The 26,842-nt window shown below is 32.5% G+C and overlaps 1 protein-coding gene across 1 annotated transcript in view; it reads left to right on the top strand.

The window, feature by feature from the left end:
* Positions 1 to 26,842, top strand: part of LRBA (LPS responsive beige-like anchor protein) — a 613,453-nt gene that overhangs the window by 318,292 nt on the left and 268,319 nt on the right. Inside the window, exon 38 of the mRNA XM_045552108.1 lies at positions 20,455 to 20,579. Coding sequence (XP_045408064.1) covers positions 20,455 to 20,579 — 125 coding nt within the window. The remainder of the gene's footprint in view (positions 1 to 20,454; positions 20,580 to 26,842) is intronic.

Below are 26,842 nucleotides of genomic sequence, written 5' to 3'. Positions count from 1 at the left end.
ATTTGTCAGTAATGGTCTTCTACCTGCAGTTGCTTCCTATTCTTTCTGTACATCAGTAGCTAGCTAGGAATCTGCGCTTCTAACCCAAAAGTCCCTATCCCATTTACCCAAAGTAGGCAATTCTGCCTGCTGCCCAGCAGAAGTAAGGGGATGGGAGAGAGGAAATCAGCCTACAGATTGTCTTAGGTAACCATTGTGTCTACTAACCTTTGACGTTTGTTGCCTTTAGACTGAACCTCCTCCAGTTTCCCCCAGTAGAGTACTCTTGTGCATACGTTCGGAATTTTACCTGTCAATTAGATTCTACCAGCTTTCTGTTTTTTAGGAATTCTTCATAATTTCTCTTCTGTCAATTATAATATTTACTTTCATGTGCTAAGTATGCCATTTCAAGCCCATATTTTTAGCTTAAGTATTCAAAGCAGATGATACTACATTATAAAACCAGGCATTGAGTTTTTTAAACTTACCTTTCATCCCCCACAACTTCAATGCCCTTCTTGCCCATGGCATTCAATAGGTTGAAGAAAAATAAACATGCCTACTACCTGCTTTCCTGTATGCTTACAGAAGTTTAATTTTCCCTTAATTGTTCATCCACAGTGTGCCCTACAGTCTTGGGTGGCAAGGAGAAAGAATCGACTCAAGTGTTCTTGGTTTACATCTAGAGGAGTTTATATGTGCTAGACCTCCTTTGCATTGATCTAAAGGGTGCCGTATTTCCCTCAGTAATCGCTAAGACATAGCATAATTGTACATATAGATGTATTTTATTGCATTCTGTCCTCCTTACTCCCAAGAGAAATATATAATAAGAAAGTAAAAATTAGTTCCGTGTACTTCCTTAAAGAGTATGCTTTGAGATTTCTGAAGAACTGGAAGTAATAAGATTTTAAACATACGGATAGACAGGTGTATGGAATAAAACTAGGGGTGAAATATATTTTTTTAAAGTAATATATCAAAATCATAGCATTTTGAAAGTGTTAGGAAGTTAGAGATTATTACATTCAGCTCATTTATCTTATTGAAGAGACTAAGGCCCAAATAGGTTAAATGGGTTTGCTCAGGATCCAACAGGTAATTAATTATGAAGCCAGAACTAGAATCTAGATATTGTTTCTCTCCATCTGGTCCTGTTTTTCACATATGATCTTGCTTTAACCATACTATTACATAGTGATATAATCAAGATTTGTAAAATATATATATGTAAACACAACATTATATAAAAATCTATTGAGGAATAAAGAAAGAAGTACTTAGGAAGCCCACAGTGTTTTAGAATAGAACTTGGAAAGGTTTGAAAAAATAGTTTTTAATACTAGAGGAGATCAGGTAAAAAAGAGAATTTGAATCACTGTAAAGTAACATCTTTCAAAGCAGATGTTTGGAGACCACTTATGGCAGTAATTTCCGTTTTCATACGATTTTTTTTAAGTTGCTCTTTTGTTTTCTTTATCCTTTATTTTATTGTATTTTTCCACGAAGTAGGGAAAGAAGTTGGAGGGGAAGAAGCCAAATCATTAGAGGTTGGTGTTGAGAGCTTTTATCTGACATCAAAATAAAAGTAATTTCCTCTAAAAAAAAATGGAAAACAAATATGTGTTTTTAAAAATATAATTTTTGTTACCTTCAACTCCGATGTAACTTTTTGAGACATTAATGAAAACCTAAATGTTTGTTTTTGATCTAGCCACTTAAATATATGTCAGTATAGTTTACCAAATTGTCTTTTACATAATGTCTACATTTGTTTTAGTTAAATTACATTCATTTAGAAATTGTGCACATTAGCAGTACAGCACAAGTTATCCAGTTTGTGCTATATTGTGTAAAATTGAGTCTTCTTTAAGAACTTCAGTCCATTTTTCTACCTTGATTTTGAGAACAAAATCATTTAACTTTGAGTATGTCAACTTCATTTGAGATCTACAAAAGAATGATTAGAATAAAGCACATATTTATCATTTTGTTGGACTTTATTAAATGCTTACTAGATGCTAGTCATTATGCGAGAAACTTGGGATTCCTACAGAGGGGGGAAGAAATAGAACCTGCCCTCAATCTTACAGCCTAATTGTATTAAAAATGTAGAAATAGGTAATTATGAGCCTACTTTTATAAACTTTAACAATAGAAATAATAAAATTTTATATGAATCTGTATAGTAACAACAAATAGACTGATTAGAGGGTTGAAAACCACAGAATATAAAATAAAAGCAGAACCAAATATGTAGATATACCTTCTTGTGTTAAATTTATAAAAATATCTTACACTTAGGAATCTATGTTTATAACAAATCCTCATTGTAAGATTCTGAAGACTCACTAAATGTTTTCTAAGTAATTTGGAGTTAAACAGGTGTTAAGCTTTGCTATACTTGATAAAAGTCTATTTCATTCCCCCTGAGAATGATTCAAATCTTCATGAAAGAAAAAAAAAGCCACATCAGCTTCCAATTGTCAAAATTCAGTTTTTAAAAACTCAAGTCTTTTTCCCAATGGGTTTCCAGATTGAAGAACATATGGACTCTATCTTCTGAGTAAAATACTTTCATTTTCCTTTTGAATTACTTTTAAGACTTCATCCTGATATGAGAAGTGTAAAATGAAACCATAAGGTATTTAAACATCATGTACCTCTCTGTGATTTTTTGTTTCTTTTTCAACTTGGATTGATAATAACCTTATAAAACTTAGAAATAATGCCTTTTCTTTTAAAATTTAATGCATTTTTTCAGACATGGCTGCATTTATTTTTCAAAGAGATAAAATGTAGGGGTTATTCTTGGTGTTTGTATCTCTCTAATATGATTATTTTATTTCTGTTAGTAGATTTTAAGTACATATTTAATTGTCTTTTGATTTAAATTGCTGGCAGCTTAGGATATATATCATGTTTGCTGTGAATTTACTACATAATTGAAATAACCCATATTTTTAACACTTCTATGACGAAAGAAAATGCTATAGCAGATGAGGAAACCTACTTGTCATATTTGCAATAAAACTAATAAGCTGAATAGGACATAAATAGTTTATTGCTATTTGAAGAGATTAGGACTGAAAAGATTGGTCTGTACTGAGAGCATGCAACTAATTTCTTTTATGTAAATTATTTTTAAACTTAAGTGTTTATAGCTTTTAACTTTTTTAAAAAAAATATTGCCATTTTTTGAAGATTAGGAGTTGGAAGGAAAGCACTACAACTGAAAGTGCTTAATTTTCCTGTTTCCTAGTGAAAACAAGGTTGAGGGAATCTCAGGAACCCTTTGGAAGATTTTTGCATTTCTACAGTTCATTTTTATTTTTCTTAGCTTATATAATCCACATTTACTAAAGGATAACTTTTTCCTGTGGCAAGATCTTTTTTGGGATAGATAGTCATTCAGGTAGACAGCAATGTAAGTGATATGAGAATAGGGTCTTTGTTTGCCTTTTTTTTTTTTTTTTTTGTGCTATATCCCTTGCCCAGCACATATCACTAAATGAATGAAGCAGAATGATGAAAAGCAAACTTTTAATTACAGTAATTTGCAGAAGCTGACTATATGGGTATAAAGGCAAGACTAGAAACTATTCGCATCTTCTATCAGAGCATTTTACTGTGTTAGCATTCTTATATGATTAAGAGACAAGGTTTAAAAAAAAATGTTTAACAGCTATAGCAAAGAACTTATAGAACAAAACAGATGTGTAGCCTGTATTGCTTCTATGGTAGAATGTATGAAAACTCTGACATAGACATTAAGTTGTCTGAATTGATAGAACTGTTTGTTATTGATTTGAAATGTCCAGAATTCCACTTTTCTTCCATTTATAGCCTTTCTTCTCAATCTGTATTAATGTTGTTATCGTATAGGATTAAGTGTTAATAACATATTTGAGTCTTTGTGGAGTTGTCTTTGAAATAGTCCATATTTTAGTTATTGAAATTAATATAGATAGTAATGCTGCTTCTTAGAGCTATTTCAGCTCCCATCAATGAATTTGTTTCAGGAACCATTTTCTCTTAATTGTTCTTTTCCTATTCAATGTCTAATATTGATGACTGGGCGTGGTAGCTCATACTATAATCCTAGCACTCTGGGAGGCTGAGGCAGGAGGACCGCTCGAGCTCAGGAGTTCAAGACCAGCCTGAGCAAGAACAAGACCCTGTCTCTACAAAAAATAGAAAAATTAGCTGGGTGTGGTGTCGCATGCTTGTAGTCCCAGGTACTCACGAGGCTGAGCCCGGAGGATTGCTAGAGCCCAGGAGTTTGAGGTTGCAGTGAGCTATGATAATGCCACTGCTTTCTAGCCAAGGAGATACAGTGAGACTGTCTCAAAACAAAAACAAAGTTGAATATTGATACTTTAGTGTCAATATTTCAACTATAAGCCCTAGTTGACAAGGTTGCTAACAAGATGCACTAAATTCCTTGCCTCTGAAGATTAATGAACTGAACATGAATGGATCTTCAGAAGTCTACAGCCTTTGTGATTTTGACTTTTCATCTTTTCAGATAATATTTGTCTATATCCAGGGTATTCTTCTGATGTGTCATGATCTCCTAGACTATGTTATGAAGTCTTATGCCATTTATGTAGTCATTTGATAGAACTATTTGCATTCATGTTTTTCCCCTAAATATTTATAATGTATTCTATCCAGTATAGAATATAAATGGGATCTTTACTACACCCGAATAACTTTGAAAGATTTGTTTCTACTTGCTGAATTTCTCCTCTCATTCTTTCTTGAACTCACTTCACTCAGGCTTTTGCCCCACCATTCTATAGAAACTGTTCTTTTCAGAGTCACAAATGACATCAATATTGCTAAATCTAACAGACAATGCTCAACTTTTGTCTTATTTGACTTACTGGTACTTTTTGATTTGGCTGATTACTGCTGCCTTTTTGAAACACATTTTCATTTGGTTTCTGGGATACTGTATTCTTTTTGTTTTCCTCTTACCACTGGCCTCTCATCTTTTCAACCTCTTTATTATTGGGGAGACTCAAGACTTGCTTTTTGGACTTCTCTTTTTATATTTTCTTCTGGCTCTACTCGCTTCCTTGAAGTTCTGGGCCAGTCCACACTTACGTTACATAAATACGATCCATCGATCTTTCCCAAATTATGCATTCTTTGACCTCTACACTCATGTATTAAATTGTCTACTCAGTATCTCTACTTAGATATCTATATTGGTTTGGGCAGTACAGCCTATTTTAATGGATAGATTCCAAAATCTCAGTCAGTTGCTGATCAAAATAGAACTTTATTTTTCATGTAAATTATAAAACATGTTTCTGATAGGTGATTTCCTCCATCTTATGTCTCCACTATCTTTAGTTCTTGACTTCTAATATTGCCACATTCACCTGCATCAGGATAGTCCAGGATGGCAAAGATGGGCAAAGAGCATGATCATTGTATGTAGAAATGTTTTATTGGCCAGTTTGGGAGCATGGCTCAGTTACTTATGCTTACATGTCACTGTTTAGAGAGCTCAGTCATAGCACCACATTTAATTGCAAAAGAGATTGAGAAATCTGGTCTAGTTGTATTATGACTAGGAAGAAGAGGAAAAGGGGTTTGGTGCATAGTTCACCTTCTTCTGCCACAGATTTCTAATAGGAACCTCAAATAAAACATGTTTAAAATGAAATTGCAGACCTTCTTTATCAAAACCTATTCTGCTCACATTCTCTTCCATCCCTGTGTCAGTTCTACTTTTCTATTTTCTCAGTTCAAAATCTTTGTAATATCATTGCCTCCTTTCCTCTCACACCCCATATATGATCTGCTAGCATGTCCTTATGAGTCACCCTTCAAAATAGATCCAGAATTCAATGACTTTTTACCACTTCCACTGCTGCCACTTGTTCCCAGACATTTTCTTCTGTCTCCTGGATTATTGCAAAAGTCTAGAAACTGGACTTAACTGCTTCTAACTTCACCCTCCTAATCCATAGCCATGCTATTACAAGAGCCAGAGTGATCACATTAAAACATAAGTCAAATCATGTTACTTATAAGCTTAAAATCTTCTAATGTCTCATCCCACAGAAAATAAAAGTCAAATTTTTGTCATAACCCTATGAAGTCTTAATGTGATTTTACCCTCTTGGTAACTGGTCTTTATTTATTCTGTAATTCTTTATTCCATCCAAAATAGCCTCCTTCTGGCGCCATTGTTTCACCAAGTACGTTTACCTCAGAGCCTTCACATTACTGTTTTCCCTACCTAAAATTCTTTTTTGGAGGATATCTGTATAACTGATATCTGCACCGCCTTCGTGTCTTTGCTCAAATTTGCCTTTGTAGAGAATCCTTTTCTATTCATCTTATATATCAACATGTCCCTTACTTCCTCTCTGGTATTTTCTATTCTTTTTTTCTGTTTTATTTTTCTCTATGGTACTTACTGTCATCTGTGGCAGATATAGCCAGCTGATTACTATAATTTCATGTCTTCTTTCATAGTGTAGAGTTGTTGCTGGGAAATGGCTACCCAGCCAGGGATCACATTTCTCCTGTGGGGTTATGTGACGCGCTAAGACCAGTGGAATGTGAGTTTGGAATATGTATGTCATTTCTGGGCTGAGATAATACAGCATCTACTGGACATTTGCTGTGTTATTTTCTCATCTCTACTCTTAGCTTAAAGGACTTTGATCTTTCTACTTCTGTTCTAGGCCTATTTTGTTCCATGTAACTTTTAATTAACTTTATACATCACAAGCTTTGCACTCTGTTTTATTGTGAAAACACTGCCTTGTATCCTCAAGCTTTTCTTTCATGCCGTGATTCATTTATATTTATTGCCCACTTTGTATCACAGAGAATCGTAGGCAAATTTCAATAATATATTAATAGGGATAAATCAGAATAATAGAAATTTAAAAATTAGAATTGAAGGCCCTCATTACATCTTGCTCAAATTATTCCAATAACCTTCCTGTGTCCTCATTTCATATATATCTTCCCTGTCATCTAATTTTTATATTTTTCTGCAGGCACAATACCTGCTTAAAACTCTTCTATAGCTCCCCATTGCTATAAGATAAAACCCAGGCTACTTACCACGACATGGACAATGTTAGGAGCTCAGCCTTAGCTGGAAGAGAGAGTTGAATTGTCAGGTGTAGGAGTAGCCAATTAAAACAACAAGCCAAAAATGAAAGAGTAAGCATTTAATCATTCATTGTGATGGTATAAGCAACAGTCTGAAAGCGAAGGAAGGGCAGACTCCCCCTGTTCCATTCCCCACCATGGGATGGTGCACTTATCAAGGGTCATTGTAGATCTGCACAGATGTAAAGGTCATCTCATTGTTGAGGGAGCCTGAAACTAAAGGCTCTGGTAGTTTTATGGACCCCGAGGATGGAGGGAGGACTTGGGGGCAGCCTTAGAATAGACTGAATCAGAGTGGAGAAAAGTGTTTTCAGGCTTTCCTCCTCCACTCCTGGTAAGGAGACCTAGGCAGAGATGCCTGAAGAGGATCTCAGCCCAAGGCTTCAGATAAAGAGGAAGGAATGAAGTCATCAGTGCTAGGAATGTAAATATGCAAAGAGCATGACTGGCTAGAGGGGCCTGAGACCTTAACTGCAACTCCTTCCAGAGACTGCAAAGTATGTGCTGAATATCCAGTCTGGTGTGGGGAGGGCAGCTTTCCTACATGAAGTCTGCAAAACCTTTACAATTGCCTATGGTAAAGCCTGAAAAAAAATCACACATAGATTTTTATCAGGAGCCAGACTCCTCAAGACAATTCTTCATGATATGTCTCCTGCTTATTTCTGTAGCCTCTTATTTGGCCACTTCTTGCTTTGTATTCTCCAGAAATTCAGGAAACACCTAATTTTAGCTTATACCCAATTGTTTCTTACTTGTTTGGCTTTGCTAATACTATTCCCTCAGAAAGAATGCTTTTCCTTTTCTTATTCTCCTAGTTAACATCTATCAGTGCTTTGACTCAATTTATGGGTTATTATCTTCTAAGAAGCCTTTGGATCATGTTCTTCCACTGTGTTCTCAGGCACCTTTTGCATGCATTATAATTGTCTCTTTATATATCTTTTTCTCTTATTAGCTTGTGAGTTCCTTGAGAATAATAACTCTTTATCACCAGTGACTCTGAATGTCTAGTGCCTGACACAGGTCTTTGTGTGTTGTTGGTGCTCAATAAGTATTTGTTGATTAAATGAATAAACAAATGAATGAGTAATATGTAACCTTATTAGTTTCTCATCGCTGGTCTTTTATGGTATGGCCCGAACTTATCTTTCATATCTCATTTTCTACTGGACCAACTGAAAAAAGACTGTAGAAGTCTATAAACTGGACTTATAGAATCAATTTTCTGGCCTCTATACTTATTCTATCCAAAAAGCCTACAATGCCATCTTCTTCTTTATCAATTTGAAATTGATCCCTTTTCAACGATCTTTCTCAAAAATCTCTTGCTTCTTAAAGCCTCTCCTGATCCCTTTAAAACAGGTATGATCACTCCTTTCGTTGAATTTTCATACATCTGGGTTTTTATTTTTTATTTTTCTTATGGCATGGATTTTATGCCATATATAATTTTTTGCTTGCTTATTTTATCCCATTTATTAGATTTTAAGTGCCTTGAGAATTAGAGACTATTTTCCTCATATGAGTATTTCTCATAGTACTTCGACCAATGCTTTCCAAATAGTAGCAGATACTCAGAAAATATTTGTAAATGAATATAATTAAGCCAAAGCAGAATTGGTCATTGAGAACCAGAAAAAACGAAATATAGCAAAGGAAAAGAGGAAAATAAGTCACTTCAGAATGTGAATAATTGCTTCAAAATTGAAAATACTAGAAGGTTTCTAGGAGATGACAGCAACTATTCAGAGAACTGGCTTCCAACTGTCTTAAAAACCTACAAGTGTAACATAATAAGCCTGTTTTCCCTTGTGGGTAAGGAGCACATACTTTTTGCTAACACTTTAATTTATCTAGGTTGCGAAGCACAGTATATATTTTTTTCTTTTATGCATGCTACAATCAGTTATTTGCTCTCAGTATTTTCCTAAAGTTTTGAATTAAAGGCAGGAAGTGTTGGATTATGCTGTGTTGTTGCTCCACGTAAGCCTTTAAAAATTATTTAAATATAAAAATGTCATACTAGGGAAGGTGATATTTCTTTGCTTTTTCTCTCTCTTTATTCATACTGTCTCTTTATACTATCTTTATTAATACTATCTCTTTATTTATACTATTTTAAGTACAACAACAAAAATTGTGGTATAGTGCCTAAGTTTGAGAAAAATGAATATTCTTAAAAAAGAGATTCAAATTGCCAAAGCAATGGTTCTTGCTTATGAGATTGCTTCATGTATATGCATATAAAGCATGTAGTTCTTCCAAATTTGGGGGTGATGGGGTTACAAAAATATTCATTGAATATTAATATTTAATAGCTTCCAGGCTACTTAATAACAAATGCTGACCTGCACTACACAGTACTTAGTATTTACCTTGGTTTTACTTATCCATTGAAAAGAAATAGAGCCTTGTAACCCCTTCCTCCTACTCTAATAGCTTTGCTATTTTAATTTTGGGTGATGCTAATGCTGGAAGAATTATTAATTTTGTAATTGTTCTTTATTGAAATATGTGCTGATAGTTTTTCATATAATTTATGAAAAAATTTTGGCCTCATTTAATATAAAAGAGATCTTTGCTGGGAATGGTGGCTCATGCCTGTAATCCTGGCACTTTGGGAGTCCAAGGTGGGAGGATCGCTTGAGGCCAAGAGTTTGAGACTGGCCTGAACAACATAGTGAGGCCCAGTCTTTACATACATATATACATTTGTGAGTAAATAAATAAGCAAGCTGGGCATGATGGCACACACCTGTAGTCTCAGCTACTCTGGAGGCTAAGACAGGAGGATCACTTGAGCTCAGGAGTTTGAGGTTATAGTGAGCTATGATGATGCCACTGCACTCTAGCCAGGGTGACAGCAAGACTCTGTCTCCAAAAAATTAATTAATTAAATAAGTAAATAAATAAAAGAGATGTTTCAACTCATACCAATACAATAAACTGTCATAATGAGTATATTAATGAGCCTAATATGAACATCTTAGCCAAAGTTGTGTAGAAAGATTTTGATAATGGAAGGTCCTAGATGGGAGGTGTAGCTCTGTTTCTTCGTAGCTAGATCACTCGACTTCTTCACCTGTTAAATAGGAGTTAGATCCCTAATTTATAGGATTGTTTTGAGAATTAAATGAGATCACATGTAAAATACTTGGTGTAGTGTATCTGATACATTATGAGCAATCGGTAAATTTTAGTTCCCATTGTCTTTCCCGTAGCATAATGTAATATACTTCTTAAAACAGTAAGATCCTGTCTCCCTGATGGTTCAGATGGTTCTCTGCATACACATCGCACAGCCCCATTATTACTTAGCACAAACTTCTCCTCCTTATCCCAGTCTCCTGGCCAGTGTTCCTATAGCTTCAAGAAGAAGAAAGTCTTTATAGTATAAGCCTCCATTCTTTCATTGTAGTGTATTTTAGTACAAGTTGAAAACCATAACAGGACTAACTAAGGGGACTAGATATATTGATTAAACAGATGTACTGATTGATTGTATTGATTGACTCATTGGGAAACCAAATTTACACTGTGTCAAAAGCCAGTTCTATTGATTAATTATCATCATTGTAAGTAGCTTCAATAGGGGAATAAATTTGGTTTCCCAGTGAATCAATTTCTAGTAAAGCCTATGTTTATTTTATTGAGATTCAGAAAGATCATGGGTTTATGACCCTTACCCATCCCAGACATTTTCATTAGCCTACTCATTTTCCTTAACCTTCCTTCATTTGGTCTGCCAACCAAATCAGTCTTAAATCTTGAATGAATGTAGTCAACTAGATTAGTCAGCTCTTTTTACTCCTGCTCCCAGGTTACTGAGTATGGCCAGAGCAGGGGTGGAGGGGAATGACACAGCTGTGTAGATTAATGCCACACTGAATACTGGATGAATGGTTTATAATCTCAGCTGGACCTTTATAACTATTTAGTCATTCTTAAACTTTTCCTTAGTCAGCTTTCTTTCATATTCCCCAAAGCAACTCTTCTAAATTTTACCCCACTATTCCATTTATTAGTCAAAAACCTGCTATTTAATAGGGAAAACAAATAATCAGGGCAAAATCAGGTTTCTGGTTTTTCTTCTCTTCAGCTGAAATTCATTTATTAAAATACAGAGCCTTGTATCCTTTAATTTTGTCACAGAGAAAGAGGTGACCTTGTTTACTTCCAAGTTCATCATGTTATCTTTTCACAGAATCATACCTCTACTGCCTTTTTAAAACCCTGATCCCACCAACTCCCCACCCTTCCAATGCCATCTTCAGTCTCTTATGTTTCTTTGGACTTCATCTTTTCTATCTGCAAACGTACTTAAGTCTGTTCTTTACCATCTTTAAACTATCACTTTATCTCCCTAATTCCTTTCATAGTCAAATTTTTGAAAAGGAAGTCATTATTAAACATTTCCACCAAAACATTAGCATGTTACTGTCTGCTTTTCCTTCCAACAGCTGTAATCAGACTCCTCACAGCATCACCACCAGTAAGCCATGTATCTGTTAGATGCTTTCAAAGGCACGTAATATTATAGAAAACCTTGCATCAAGTGATGTTCTTAACTTTACTAAATCGTGAAGAAGTTTCTCAGAAGTACAGATATGTACAGGTTTGGAAGTAGATTTCTGGCCCCATTTTTCTGCAATTCTTTCACTTTTGTCCCTGGATGTATAAACTATTTTCCCCATCTGGCTTTCTTTATAGATGTTATGGCTGAAGCAACTGGGTCTATAGGTTTCATTGTTCCAGATCATCAGGAAAAAGAGAAAACTCTTATCCCAACCACTGAATAAAAGTTTTCCATTGCGTATTGGTGAATAATGTTTGCCAAGCAAAATTTATGTAATGGTTCTCTTAAAGCTGGATTCCTGAACCAAGCACTGGCAAGAATGATAGGATTATCATATTTGGCTTAGAGTTAGTTTTTCTTGGGTCACAGATACATAAAAAAGTGATAGATATCCAAACGAAATTGTCTTTCAGTTGTTAGGAAAGAGTAGAGAAGTGAATCTTAGATAGGTAACCAAGTGAATACTTCAGTTTTCTAATCGTAAAACCCCAGATACCCTTAAAATGGAAACAACTCAAACGTCTATCAACTCATAAATGGATAAACAAAATGTGGCGCATATGTACAATGAAATGTTATTTGGCAATAAAAAGTAATGAAATATGTGCCACAACATGGATGAACCTCAGAAGCATCATATTCTGCATACTATATGATTCTATTTATATAAAATGTCCAGAATAGGTAAATATGTAGAGAAAGAAAGTAGGTTAATCATTGCCAGGGGTGGAAAGGAAGGGAGAATGGAGAGTGACTGGTAATGGGTATGGAATTTCTTTTGGGGGTGATAAAAATGTTCTAAAATTAGATTAAGGTAATAATCGTACAACTCTGTGAATATGCTAAAAACCATTGCATCGTACAAGTTAAACAAGTGAAATTTATGATATATAAGTTATATATCATAGAGCTGTTAAAAACAAAAATACAAACAAAGGCTTCTCTTCATTCTTTATCTGTGTGAACATATTTAAGCAGAATTAAATAGTGGTATCCACTTGCTGCTTTGAATAGTCTTTGCTCATTTGTCTTTTCTGGCACCATTCTAGTTTGGTACTCCTATTATCTTATTGACTGTAAGGAACTGTTACTTCTCTGTTTCTTTTTACTGATCCTTTCCTCTTCTGTAATTTGTTAAATATTGGCATTTCCCAGATTTCATCCCCAACTTTCTCCTGTCTTTTCAATATACTCTTCTCTGGGTCTAACTCAATACTTGGCTTATTATAAACTCAGTAAATTTTTGTTAGATGAATGTCTAAATCCACTGACTCCCAAGGCTGATCGATCTCCCAGTTTTATGTCTCTAACTCTTTCAAGTTTTAAAGTTATATTACTTACCTATTAGAAGTACCTGCCTAGATATTTTTAGGCATCCAGGACATGATTATTCTGCCCAACCACAGCTGTTTAATCTGCATTAATTTTAGTTAAAAAGCATCTTTATTCTTTCACTTCCCCTTTGTTACAACCCTCAATTTTATTCTAATTATTTCCTTTTTCCTCACTTCCCATATTGACTGTCTCATAAATTCTTATCTATTCTACTTTAAATATGTCTCTCAAATCTTCATTTCTAGGCTCCATCCTCACTGCCTTAACCCAGGCCTCTTTTATATTGCTACCATGTCCCATACAAGGCTGATCATATTGATCCTTTATTGTGAAAGCTTGATGTCTCTGTTAACACTGATGTTAAGGTAGCTACTTCAGTTAACTGTACAAGGTTTTTTGAAATCTGGTTCTAAACTTATATTTTCTGCCTCAGCTTTTGTCATCTTGAGAGTGCCTTGCTGTGATATTTTTTACCTGAACTTCCTTAGGTAAAAGTCTCCTTTTATGTCTTCTTGCCTTCATTCACGCTGTTTCTTCAGCCTGTGATGCCTTTTCCATTTTGTCCAGCATATTCCTGTTTGTCATTTAAGTTTCTGTTTAAAATTCATCTGTTCACTGTTTAATCAATTGCTTGTTAAGTGGCTGCTTTGAAACAGTTACTCTGCTTGGGCAGTGAATTAGATAGACACAAACCCCTTGTCCTCATGGAACTTACAAAATAGATACTCCTTGAAACCTTAATGAAATGCTGTTTCCTCCCAGGCAGGGTCAATTAATATTTTGATCACAGCTGTAATAGTAGCCAATAAGATATATTTGAGAGGAAATGTCATGTAGTGAAAAACTCATTGGCTTAGAAGTCAACAAACTCTTATTATTTATCAGTGGATAAGACTTAGTTTCCTCATCTTTAAAATGAGAATAACAGTATTTAATCATGGCCAGGTTGTTGATTCTTGGTGATAATGGCAAAAAAAGAGCACAGTGTCTAGCCTAAAGCAATAAATGTCATCGATTTTAGTGTTGTATCATTTTTTATGTTTAATAATTTCCTGATCCACATTGTACCATAAAAGAATTCAAAGCAGAGCCTAACATAATTCATTTGTATGTACTATGCTGTACATAGTTGACACTCAACAAATGTATGATGAATTTTTTTAAATTGGATTTTTGGAGAAAATTTATCAGATTTGTCTACATAATGACGCTCCTAAAATGAGTTTTAAGGTTTCTGGTATCCAGTAACATCATTTGTTTTAATGGTTTTTTTCCTAGGTGTCTTTTGTTAGAGTTTTAACTGGTAATATAGTTAATACTAGGTTTAAATGTTCTCATAACTACTAGGTCTATGGTAAAAATGCTAAGTGAAAAAAGAAGTGCTCAGCAGGCTAACGGCACTCAGGAAAAGCTTGGAATCATTTCATGAATAATTGACTTGGTTGCAAAATTATATTTTTGTAAAATGTCCTAACTAATAAATGAAGGTGGGTGTCTAGGTGGCTCTAAAAAGCAATAGAGACATTCACTGAATAGTAACATGCGGAAATTCATAACTATATAAAATATAATTTTACATTATTAAATAAAATATACCATACTCTAGTGTCTCGATACAATGTAAGTCCCCATGTCAGACCTCAATATAGACAGAATTCTGCTTTAGAATATGTTTCCTCTGCTGGAATCCACACAATTGAAGGGCTTTGTTTTTAGTTTTGTTTTTCTTTGTTGTATTCATTAAAACAACATAATGCATAGATCACCTGCACTAATTTATAGTTAGTACTTGGTAAACAGAAGTTTTAGTTAATATTCTTTCTGTCTGCATGAAAGCATGACAGATTTCCGTTAGTGAGATAAAGCATCCTCTTATATTGTATGATACCCTATAGTACCTTAACATTATTTCACCAAGATTTATACAGAAAGTGAAACCCTTCTAGAACTTAAGCACTTTTATCTTCAAGCTGATAGTGCACTGAAAATGTTTACTGCTTTTTAAGGGTTACCATTTATTTAAGTTATAACTAATGTCTACCATGAATTTTTAATCTAAAAATATGGAAATAGAAGCTAACCAAATATAGGAGTTAACGAAAAAAGTAATCTAAAAATTTAAGAACAAATAAGAAGTGCTAAAATTTTCTAGGATTTAGAACTTTAGCTAGAAGAATTTATTACTGACTTCTTTTAAGGTCATCAAGATTCATCAAGTATTGTCACAGTAAAGTAAGATGGAAAATGGCAAATTTTTCTAATATGATTGTTTTGACAGTTTTTCTTTTTAAAATGAACATTATTTTATTGACATCCAAGTTACATTAAAATGACACTAAAATTAGTGAGATGATAGACATGCATATATCTGACTCATTTGATAATAGGTACCAAATCACTTAGGTTATGGAATAATTGAGATACTTACATAGCTACTCCTGATTTCAGTAGTTAGCATTGTTTTGGAAACTATTCTAATTTAATAAAACAATATCCAGAAAATAGTACTTTAATAAAGCAATATGAACTTCATGACTTCAGTGAAGTAAATGTTAATGTTTCAACTAAGTACTTAATTATTTTATTATGTTTATTGAATTTTGCCTGTATTTTGACAACCAAGCTTCTTCCTTATCTGACCACTTTATTAAATATATTAAATATTAACTGTGTTACTGCCACTGATAGTGTCTGAGGGGTCTTGTTGTGTTACCTATTCCTAAGTTTAGATTTAACTTTGGGAGAGAAAGAAAGATGCCTGAGCATATAATGGGAAGGGGAAAAGGTAGGGCTGTTTTCATAGCACTTGGGCTGTGGCATGTAGAAATACACAATGAGCATTGCATAACTCCAGGGCATGCCATTTACACAAATTTTGATGTGAAAGGTGCCTCCTGGAGTTGTGCAGCTTAATAGCCATGTAATAGAGCTCTGTTCTATCACACATATTTTTTGAATCCTTATTATTTATTCTCATGCCTGCCTTCTCCATGAGATCAGGGGACAAAAATTTAATAATCTTTGTATTCGTAGCAGCTGGCTCAAGGTATAAATAATAATTGTTATTAGAAAATATTTTAGTATTTTATTATAATATTTGCCCATTCATACCTTGTTAATTGGCTTATTGGTTTGCTATACTTTCTCTGAAGAAAACTAAAACTTTAACAATTCTTATTATTTACATGTGGAAAAAAAATCAGATTATTTATAGTTGCACCATTGAAGTATTAAAGGAAGAATCTGAATGATACCTTAGTTACTGATTCTCTGTTTTAGTACTTCTTCCTCTTCCGACTGATTCTCTTTTGGTTCATTCTTATTTATTTGTTTTATCTGATCAAAACACTAACCATAATGAGCCTACGACAGGGAATAATAGCCTATCTATTGATGCTTGAGTTGTATTTCCTTCAATCTATCAAATTCTGTTCTTGTAGAAAATAAAATATATATTCTATATATTAGAATGGCACTGTTTTACATTCTTTTATATAGATTGTAGTGATGTATTAAAGGTCATTGTATGCAAACATAAATGTGAAGGTTTTTTAAAAAGTAGAAGGATAATTAGATGACTTAATACTTAGAAAAGTCCATTAGATCTACATCGTAATTTTAACCTCAAGCTTTGAAATTAGGCCAAAGAATGGAAAAACAAAAATAAAAAAACAGAAAGCAAAGTTAGAACATTTAACTTCAGTGCCTTCCATAACTTTTAAAGACACATGTGTCTCCCTAGTCAAAGATTTTAGTACTTGGAGATTATTCTAAGTGGAGACGTAAGTACAGCGTATGTCTTCTGAAAGAAAACTGTAAATATTACAGATCTTTTAGAATCTAGGCTCACATCCCTACTTTGAATACTTTTGAGGATCTTAGTGGAAATAGATAATAGGTGAAGTTTGTGAAAGTGGTATCATGTAGTATTAATATGATTGTTTTGGATAGATACAGATATGTAAAGGTGTAAGTTTATAGTGATCTTGATATGTATTCCTAAGGTCTCAGAATAAGTGATTTCTCATCTTATCCATGTTTGTACTTGGTCAACACTCTATTTCTGAATATACAAGTCCTTTTAATTTTTCTGGCCATACCATAGTGATAACTATAAAAATGTTTAATAACCTACTTAGTTAATTCATAACCCTATGTGATGAGAGTTGGATCAGTATGCTAAATTTGTCATTTTTTAATCCTGTTTCCCCTAGAAGGGACTTTTGGGGCAGGGGGAAGAGAGCAGGAAAGAGTACTTGTTAAATTAGAGTGAAATCTTAAATGGATGATCAAAACTTACAGTAAGTTGATGACCAAAACTTGACATTCTCTTTACAGATGTTCTAAAATGACCAAGAGTGCCTCATTGTTTTTTGGTGATTGAGCTTTTTACTGAGAGTACATGTTGTTAGAGGAAGCAGAGTTAGGGAGACAAAAATGTGAGTGTAAGTTTTTTCCAAAAAACATGTATTACTCCCACAATCAGAAATTGGATGATAAATGCTATTTTTTCAAATAAGACTAATAGTAACTGTTTGACTATTAGTAAATTCCTTGAGGGCTTTGTATCCTATGTCACCTGGAGCAATGCTTTACATGGAGAGGCTCTCAAAAAAAAAAATGTATTGAAATTGTTGGCCTCCTTAAGTGATTTTTATAATCCTTTCTAGATATGTGATCTGACATAATCGATTCTGCTTTGTTTTCAGATTATCTTTAATTATAATAGGATTGTGTGAGAAGATAGTCTTTAAGTGATAGAGCTTGAGGAGATTGTAAATATTATCATGCTCATGTATGGAGTTCTTCATTCTATGTAGATCGTGTCTAAGGATTTTTTTTAATTTTTGGTAGAAAATTTGTATTTGAAAACAGAATATTCATATAGTTAGCATAAATGAAACTTATCTTTTAAAACTTTCTATTATGTGAACAAATTCTCAGTTGCTGATGTATTGTTATTTTTGTTTCAGCTAAATGTCACCATTTTGACCATTTTTTGTTAGAGTCAAAGAGAACAAAAATAAATATTATAGTTCTATTTCCTCCTAATTTTGGTTATTATTCTTATGGATATTATCTTTAAGTTAATAATTTGTGAATGATTTTTATAATTCTTCTGATTTTTCTGCTGTGTGATAAAAATCATTATGCACATGCTACACAATAGCCGTTGGATTTGACTTCACTATTGTGTTTATAGTAGAATCGATTGTTGCCTTATTTAGTAATAATTTTATCATAGCAGCTTAATATCTTTTATAATTTTAATTGTTATCAAGAAGAATGACATCATTTAATTTGACTCAAAATGTAGAAGGATGGATGAATGACAAATTAATAATTTACCACCTTTGCATAATCTTCAAGCATAGAGTATTAGAAGGATTGATGGCAGAAAAGGTTAACAAATTTGAGCAGCTTTCATTAGCTTTACATCGTCATATGTTTGTGGTGCTGACTGAAATAGGCTTTGTAGGAGATCTCAGTCTAGGGAACTAATTACTTGTGCCGATTGCCGCACTGATGAATAGACCCTCATTGTATCATTCCCCTGAAGACGAGGAGCAGCCTGTGATTCACGACTGCATCCTGGCCGATATTTGATAATAATTTTAACAGATAAATGTAGGTAGGCAGAATGATGAAGTGCCTATCTAAGCTCCATGACTATCAAAGCCATACACATAGCCATCTGTGTACTGCCTTTTTCCTTCTCACCTAAGGAGAATTTCATTTTATTAATTACGTTCAAACAACTGTTTTCTTTTGCTTGTATGTATATTCTGTAGGTATTTCTTATTTATTTTTAAATGATATCATAGGATTTTCATTTAAAATTTAGAAGGAATAATGAAGAAAAATAGAATTAAAGAGCTTTTTAATTTTTTTGAGAACTGTATTTCTTACACTTTTTTATTCCATTTTGATTATACTATATCTCTTCCTTCTGACTGAAATCAACAAAGGAAATGTTTGTTGTGCTTATTGTCTCTTCAGCATTTTCAGAAAAGAGCATGAGATTCCTACTGTTTTAAATAATATGCTGGTTGTTGCCTATGTTTTTATTAATCTGAGATATTTTTAATTGATAAAAATACTTATTTACAAACTTATTTTGAATTTTTTAAAGGTAACATCTTTAAAACATCAAAATAAGGTAACTTTTACTTGGGTATTTTGGAACTGTCAGTTGTCCCAGACTACTAATTTGTCAAAGCTGACAGGTAAAATTTTATTAGCTCATGAAATGCAAGTAAGATTTGATTTTGTGTTAGTCATTCCTGCAGAAGTTTTGATTATGAATAAATTTTTTATTTCATTGTTGAAACTTACAGGTGTTCTTGCTGTATATCTTCAGTGAATAAACATATTCTGCAGAGATATTTTCTTTCTATAACTGAAAAAGCTTTGTTAGCATTTTCCTTATAAAATATTTTCCAGCATGCTAGATCATGATTAGTTAACAAGAGAGAAAGTTGACATTTATATATTGCTATATAAAAGGTATACGTAATTGGGGAAAATATCACAGAACTTGAATTGAATGAACCTTTTTTTAAAAAATACATTTCCAAAAGTATACTTTCGATATAGCAATTATTACACATCATATAGCATGTAGTTTTTAATTAAATATAAAAACAGACTACATAAAACAGAAATCCAATCTGATTTGCTTGAAAATAGATTGCTATTTCACTCTACAGAAATGGTTTATTTAAAAACAGTAAATGGAAAAGAAATGCATTTTCTTGTGTTGTTCTAAGCCTCAGGGGCTAAATGTAATGAATATTTTAAGAGATTATTTTAATTAAATTCCTGCACATCTAAACAGAGTAATATTTTATTATCACATACATAACCGTGTAACTGAGATATTCATTAAAGTTAACACTTTCTGGACCAAGAATTCATGGTATGATTTACTGACCTTGTGCAAAAAGGCACAAATTAGGAAGAAAAATGAAGGGGGACAGACTTTGATTAATATAGGTAATGCTATACCATATTTATAATAGCCTTTTCCCTATTCTGGTTTATAAATGCAGCCACAGAGAAAGGTGCCCTGCTGAGGCTGAAATGAGGCTGAAATCAGAGCACATGCCACTAGAGTGTGGGGAAACTGATCACACTGTCAGCAATTCATTTCAAAATGATGTATTTAGTGCTCATTTCACCTTCCAAGAAAAGGAAAAGGAGTTCCTTAGACTAGAAGGTGATATTGTTATTTTCAAGGACATACCTAAGTTAAAGATTGCAGAAAGGGGAGTGTGAGATGGAGGGAGAATTAAGAGGAAGGAGAGGGAAAAAAGGCAGAGCAAACAAGGAGAGCTTTATGCAGAAATTCGGTGCTACCACGCTGTTTGATAATTGCTAACATATGTGGCTTCTCTGTTTCATTGTAGTCGTCCTCGTGAGTTCTGGCGCCTTGACTACTGGGAAGATGACTTGCGGCGCCGGCGACGATTTGTGCGTAACCCTCTAGGATCCACACATCCTGAAGCGACACTAAAAACAGCCGTGGAACATGGTCAGTGTATAAACCACTCCTTGCCAATAGCAGCAGGTACAGTACTTGATAATGAAGAGCATAACTTCATTATTACAAGGCACTGTAAAATGGTCCAACACCACATTTCACAGTTATTCACCCCAGAAAGAGAAGTTAAATTTTTTATAGTTAGTAGAGGGTCTTATTAAATTATGGTGTCAAGTATATTTATTTATTATGTTACACATGCAAAACTTACTTAACATAGACCCTTTGTTTCAAAATACAAGGATTAAATATTTCTCCTTTTAAATGACACATTCTGCTTTGAGTAAATTAATCCAGGAAGCCTGCCTTAAATCCATGAATATCAGAAAGACAGCATTTACAAACCAAATAGGTTTCTAGGTTCTGTTGTGTGTACATGGTTTTCCCTAACCATGATATTTTAGCATGAGATTATGAAGTGAGAAATATGGTAATAAATGTCCAAGTGCCTAGATACTTTCTAAGCCTTGATTTGTAGATAGATGGTTGTGATAGATGGCTCATGGAAAAAGAATAGACCTTATTTTCATATGTCCCTATTCTGCATCATCTTATTATCAGAGCTTAACAAAACATTTTTCCTTTTTTAATTATAATGTGTGTGACTACAATTCAGTTTAGTTAGAAATCTGATAAGTAAATCGGAAAAACTGAAAACGTCCTTTGGATTTGATAATATACTTTCTTCGATCATAGAGTTTCACTTATAATTTTATGATTTTTGAAAGCCAATTAAGATATATTGATTAAGGGGGAAATACCTCTCCCCACATTAAAATTATTTTAATTTTATAAAATATAGATTTGTGTTTAATAAGGTGAGAAATAGTTTTAATTTCCATTTTTCAGGGTATTATTTTAACATGCAGCAGCTTATAGTTACATGGGAATATGTAGTATACAAAATAAGTGTTAAATTATATTCAGTAAAGATATTAAGAATTTAGATTGAAAATCTGTAATCTTAGGTTTGGCCTCAGTCAGGCAGCTTAACCTCTTGCACTCAGCCTTAAAGAGCCATTTCTGGAAGAAAATGTCCACAATATGTCATCAGGTATAACACCAATGTGACATCAGTCCCTTAAAATAAATGATCATACAGAGAATAGTCAATAACAAAGTGATCTAAAAGCAATAATAGTCTCAGGGTTCTCCATCTTCAACTACAGGAGGTGGAGAAAGAGAAATAAGATGTAGAATTAATTAGGCCACTTTTGCTTTTAGGGTGCATATACTTTTTATGTGGTGATATAGATTTCTGAGTTATATATATATTTTTATTTTCTTTCCTTTTTTTTGGTTTGGTTTTTGTTATTGATGCTTACATTGAGAAAATCAATGTTTTTTTGCAATTTTATCCTTTTCAGCCAAATAGCTATTACCATGTGCACTTAAAGTCTGAAATTTAATTATTTTTCTCTCTTCTCAACTATCATTTAATAGTGAGAAGTGAGTTCTGAAGTCTATGAATGGCAGCAAAAATGTTTTTATAAAAAATTTTGTTTATTCCTTTATATCTGGAAGGGAAAACTTGTTTTCTAAAATCGTACGTAGGCAAACTGTTAATCCTTTATCCTGAGAGAAACACCAGTAACTGAATTTAAAATTTGTGGTGCAGATTTACTACAGAATTTATTAAAATACATTCTTCTCAAAAATAGTACATTTGACTATATTGAGGAATTATAGGATTCTTAATAGTGAATAAATTTTAATTTTTTTTGTTGAACTTTACCTTTTAAAATAATATTTTCAGCTTTTTTAATGCTAAGCATCTGCAAAATGTTTGGCAAAAAAAAAGATATTTATTAACAATGTTTTTACTATTTAAGAATTTTTTGACCTGTTTAGGAACATATTTCACTGATTAGATAGTAATTGAGGAGTTAATACAATGTTAATTAGTTATCTATGTTTTATTGTGTAATTTTAAATTGAGAGAAAGAAGCAAAGTTAAGCATTTTATGTGATTTCATCCTATTTAGTAATATCTTATAATAATTAATATTTAAAACACTCCAGAAGATTAAAAACAAAAATTTAAATTTGAAATACATATTTTAAAAAACTAACCAAATGTGTAGGAGATGCTTCAGTAGTTTCACAATTAAGGAGATATATCATATTTAATATAATATTTTTTTGAAAAAAATACAAGCTCTAATTAATCATACTTTGTATATTTTAAATAATGAGGAGATATTAGACAATTCTGAAATTCAGCACATAGATTGTATTATGGTATTGTTTGATGTCAGCATAATTTATGCTAATACATTCTATAAGCAAATAACTTAATTTTTAATGGCTTATTAAATAAATATAGTTGAGGTTCAATGTTAATTTTGTGTTAACTTCGAAATTTCATCTTTAAATGCTTTTTGGAGCATTAAGGAAGCTAATTAAAATAAACATTAAGAATCAAATATGCAAAACAAAATGATTAATGTGATCAAAATGCAGCTGAAATTACAGAATTTTAATATAATTACTATGCTTCCATGTTGATTTTAAATATTTAAAATATATATTACTGAGGAGAGATGTCAATTTTGCATGTTTTATGACTTTTCACTTTTATTTATATTTTTTTAACTAAGGAAACAGGGCATTTTAAAAATGCAGAATCTTAGAACATCGTGAACTATATTATCATTATCAAAGGAAGACATCTAAATAGAAGTGCCATTGGAGATTAGTTATGTATTTTTGTAATAAGAGCCATCTTTTTTATAGATTGATTTGATTTGAAGGAAAGCCTCTGGTGTAAAGGTGGCAGAGTAAATACCTGAAGAGTGATGTTCTCTGTTTGGGCGATCAATATCAGCCCCATGACTCTACTTCTGGCTACCTTCTAGTTAAAAACAAATTTTTTAATTCTGACAATTTAATTGCCCTTCCCAAGTTCACATTAACTTGCTTGGGGAAAAGAGCTTTAGGTAATTTTTCAAACAGAGACCCTCCAAAGTGATAATTTATAAAAGTCATGTTGTAAGGGGAGATTTCTTTAACTTTGCAGAAACTGAGTCATATTTTTAAATTAAAATTAATACTTCCTCTGATGATTAAATATTCGTTATTGAAATTAGCAATAAGCAAAGCTGGATATTTGATTCTTTAGGCCATTTTCTTTCATTTTATGGTTTTAAAATTTATTAGAAATCAGTCGTAATGATTTGTAACATTTTCCTAATGTGCAGAGCACAAGTTGGCAGTTATTTATTATTAGAGCATTTTTATATCTGGGAGGAACCTAAGGCTAAAGTCTAGTCTAACCTTATTATTTACCAATAAGGCAACTGAGGAAACAAAGTGCCAATATTCTTGGTAGATAAAGGACTAAATAAAGCCCAGGTTAACCAATGACTACTCAGATTTTCATATCAGTGTGCTGTGCTGTCTTTTAAAATTTATTGTTAAATATCATGGGAATTTTATATTCAAATTAAAGCCACGTAAAAAATATTTTAAATGACAGATTGGTTTTAATTCAATTACTGAAAACAGTTTGGCAATGGAATCCTACTGAATTCAAGACATTTTATTTTGAAGAGAATGTGCTTGCTAATAGAAATATATATGGAGGGTTAAACATAGTTGAAATAATTCCTTGTAACAAGCATATGGAATGATAAAATAACTCGTTTGATTTTCTAGGAATGATAGATCATGTAAAGATCCTAAATCATGCCTTTCTCCCACGACTTCAATAATGCTAGATACTGTTGCTTGCTTTTTAGGATCAACATATACTAGGTTCTCCATCTAAAACTTTGGGTAACTCATGATCATTGGGAGATGCACTTGACTTGTCCTCCTATTCATACTTTGTAATTTCACTAAATTTTCTAGAATAAATTTTCTTGACTCGGAATGCTATGGAAATAGCATAAACTATAAAGGGGAATTAATTGGATTAGGATAATAGTTGATTGCAAGATATTCTTTATGTGTCTTATTCAGAATACAGTTTGGGTATGTGCTTCACAGCATACTAAGTGCATACCCATATTTATTTCATGTACATTTGAAGTCACTTTGTTGTTTCAGAAGTAACCTTTTTTTCCCCCAACTGGCTTATTCTTAAAGTATAAACTTATTTTACTATAATATGGACTATTGATGATTCCAGTCCATTGGCTCAGTGGATGTTTGAAGATGATTTATTTTATATTGTAAGTGAAACAGTCTTCTGTGTTCTTTTGTTCTTTTTCTATTTTAATTTTATTTACCTGGCTTGTGTTGCATAGATAAATCAACTTATGCCCATAGCCAGTTCTAAAGAACTTGAACTTTACATTTTGAGGATCAGCCTCTCTCTCAAGCCTCTCATTGCTCTTAACTTCAGTGAATCAAAAGTCATGTTTTAAAGGTGGCATTTTTGACAAATTTCCCCAATTTTATGTAACAATTGCAGTTTAATTTGTAAGTTAAGATAAATATTAAACCAGTATGAAAGGTGAGATTAGATGAAGGCATCTATTAACAGTGATATGAAAAATTTAAACAGTGATCATGTTTAATGACAATTTTATTAGCCTGAAAATATCTAAATTGAACTTCAGAATTGAACCAAAAGTATGTTCTGACTTCATCCAATTAAACTTTTAGGATAGTGTAGAATATACTCACAGAAGATATCAAAATATCTTGTTTATAATGATACTTGTTTATAATGGTTGATTGAGTATAAGGCACATGAAAATTAAAAATATACTTTTCTCCAGTACATATAAACATGATAATTATCTTTTATTTTATGCTTGGGAAAATTTTGTTCTAATTTTGAAAAAAAAAAAAAGTTCTTTAGCAGAAAGCTATTAGACCACTGAGAATTGAACACCAGCGCATGTGGTGTGTATTAGAGTACTGTTGGTAATTTTACTGCTGCTAACTTAAAATCCTCAAGGGGGAGTTAATTACAGGAAAACCATTCTAAATATCAGTAAGCTGCATATTTTCCATGACAAGAGGTTTTTCAGTTGAGGTTGAACAATTCCAGAATCTGAGCTTGTAAAAATAAGTAAATAAATAAGTTAAAGTGGGTGTATGCATGCATACCTATATTACTTAAAATTTTTTCATAAACTTTTATTTAATTCAGAAATTACTGTGTTTTAATGTTAGTCAGCATGATGAGAACATATATTTAAAAATTTAAATTGCAGTTGGAAGGGGTAGCAAATTATATTTTAGTATTCATTTAAATGATTGTGAATTTATTTATTGAATTATTTTAAACCATTGCATATTGCCACTGGGGACTCATTTTTTGTAAATGTTTGCAGATTAAAGGTTTTTCTTCTTTTTCTTCTTTTTTTTTTTTTTTCCAAATAAGCTTGGTGTACTTCAGGACATGTATGGCAATAATCAAAGAAAGTAATGAGCAAGGTGTTGAATTTAGTTGTTTCTGATGTGTTGGCATATGTTCATCAAAATTAGGTTTGGAAATGCATATTTGTTACTCATTACTTGTATATTATGATTCTGATTTGACCTTTTAAAATGCACTGTGAGAAACATAATAATTAGCAAATAGATTAATAAGTTACATATACATTCGTATTTGCAGTGGTTATTTTCATTTTCTTTCCCTTTCTTATATCTAAGAGCTAGTATGACATTGTGGTTAAGAGTCTAGATTCTGGCACCACACTGCCTGTTTTTAAATCCTAACTCTAGTTGTTATAAGCTGTATTACCTTGGGCAAGTTATGTAACATCTCTGAGCCTATTTTCTTATCTGAAAATGAGGAATTAAAAAAGTTTATGAGAATTAAATGAGTTAAAAATGTAAAGTATTTTGAATACTTCCTGGCACATGGTAAGTGCTATGTGATATGAACTTTATTATTAATATTTCTGCTTTGAAGAAGGAATTATAAATTCAGGAAATGAAGAGAATGCAGCATACTGATTCTGTACTAAAATCTAACTGGCAAGGACTAATTTATTACAATTTACTTTATAGGAAAATATAAAAGATGGTGCTTTCTTTTGCATTTCTCAGTGGCCAATTTATTTTTAGTACAGTTGATAGTAAATTGATCTTGTTTGGGCTAAGGGCAGTGTTTTTGATTTTAGTGTAAGGAAATATACTTGAAATATAAAGTGGTATAAAAGCACACTCCTGTTTTTTCCTAAAAATGAATGGTTAATTGGCATATTTCTTTGTAGCTTTTTAAAAAAAATAAGGCCATTTTAATTAGACACATTAAAGTAATCTTTTCAAATATTTATCGAGACCTTCTTATG

This window comes from Lemur catta, chromosome 5 (genome assembly GCF_020740605.2).
Source record: "Lemur catta isolate mLemCat1 chromosome 5, mLemCat1.pri, whole genome shotgun sequence".
NCBI lineage: Eukaryota > Metazoa > Chordata > Mammalia > Primates > Lemuridae > Lemur > Lemur catta.
The sequence above is the reverse complement of the archived record's forward strand: the minus strand, read 5'-3'. Positions and strand labels throughout refer to the sequence as shown.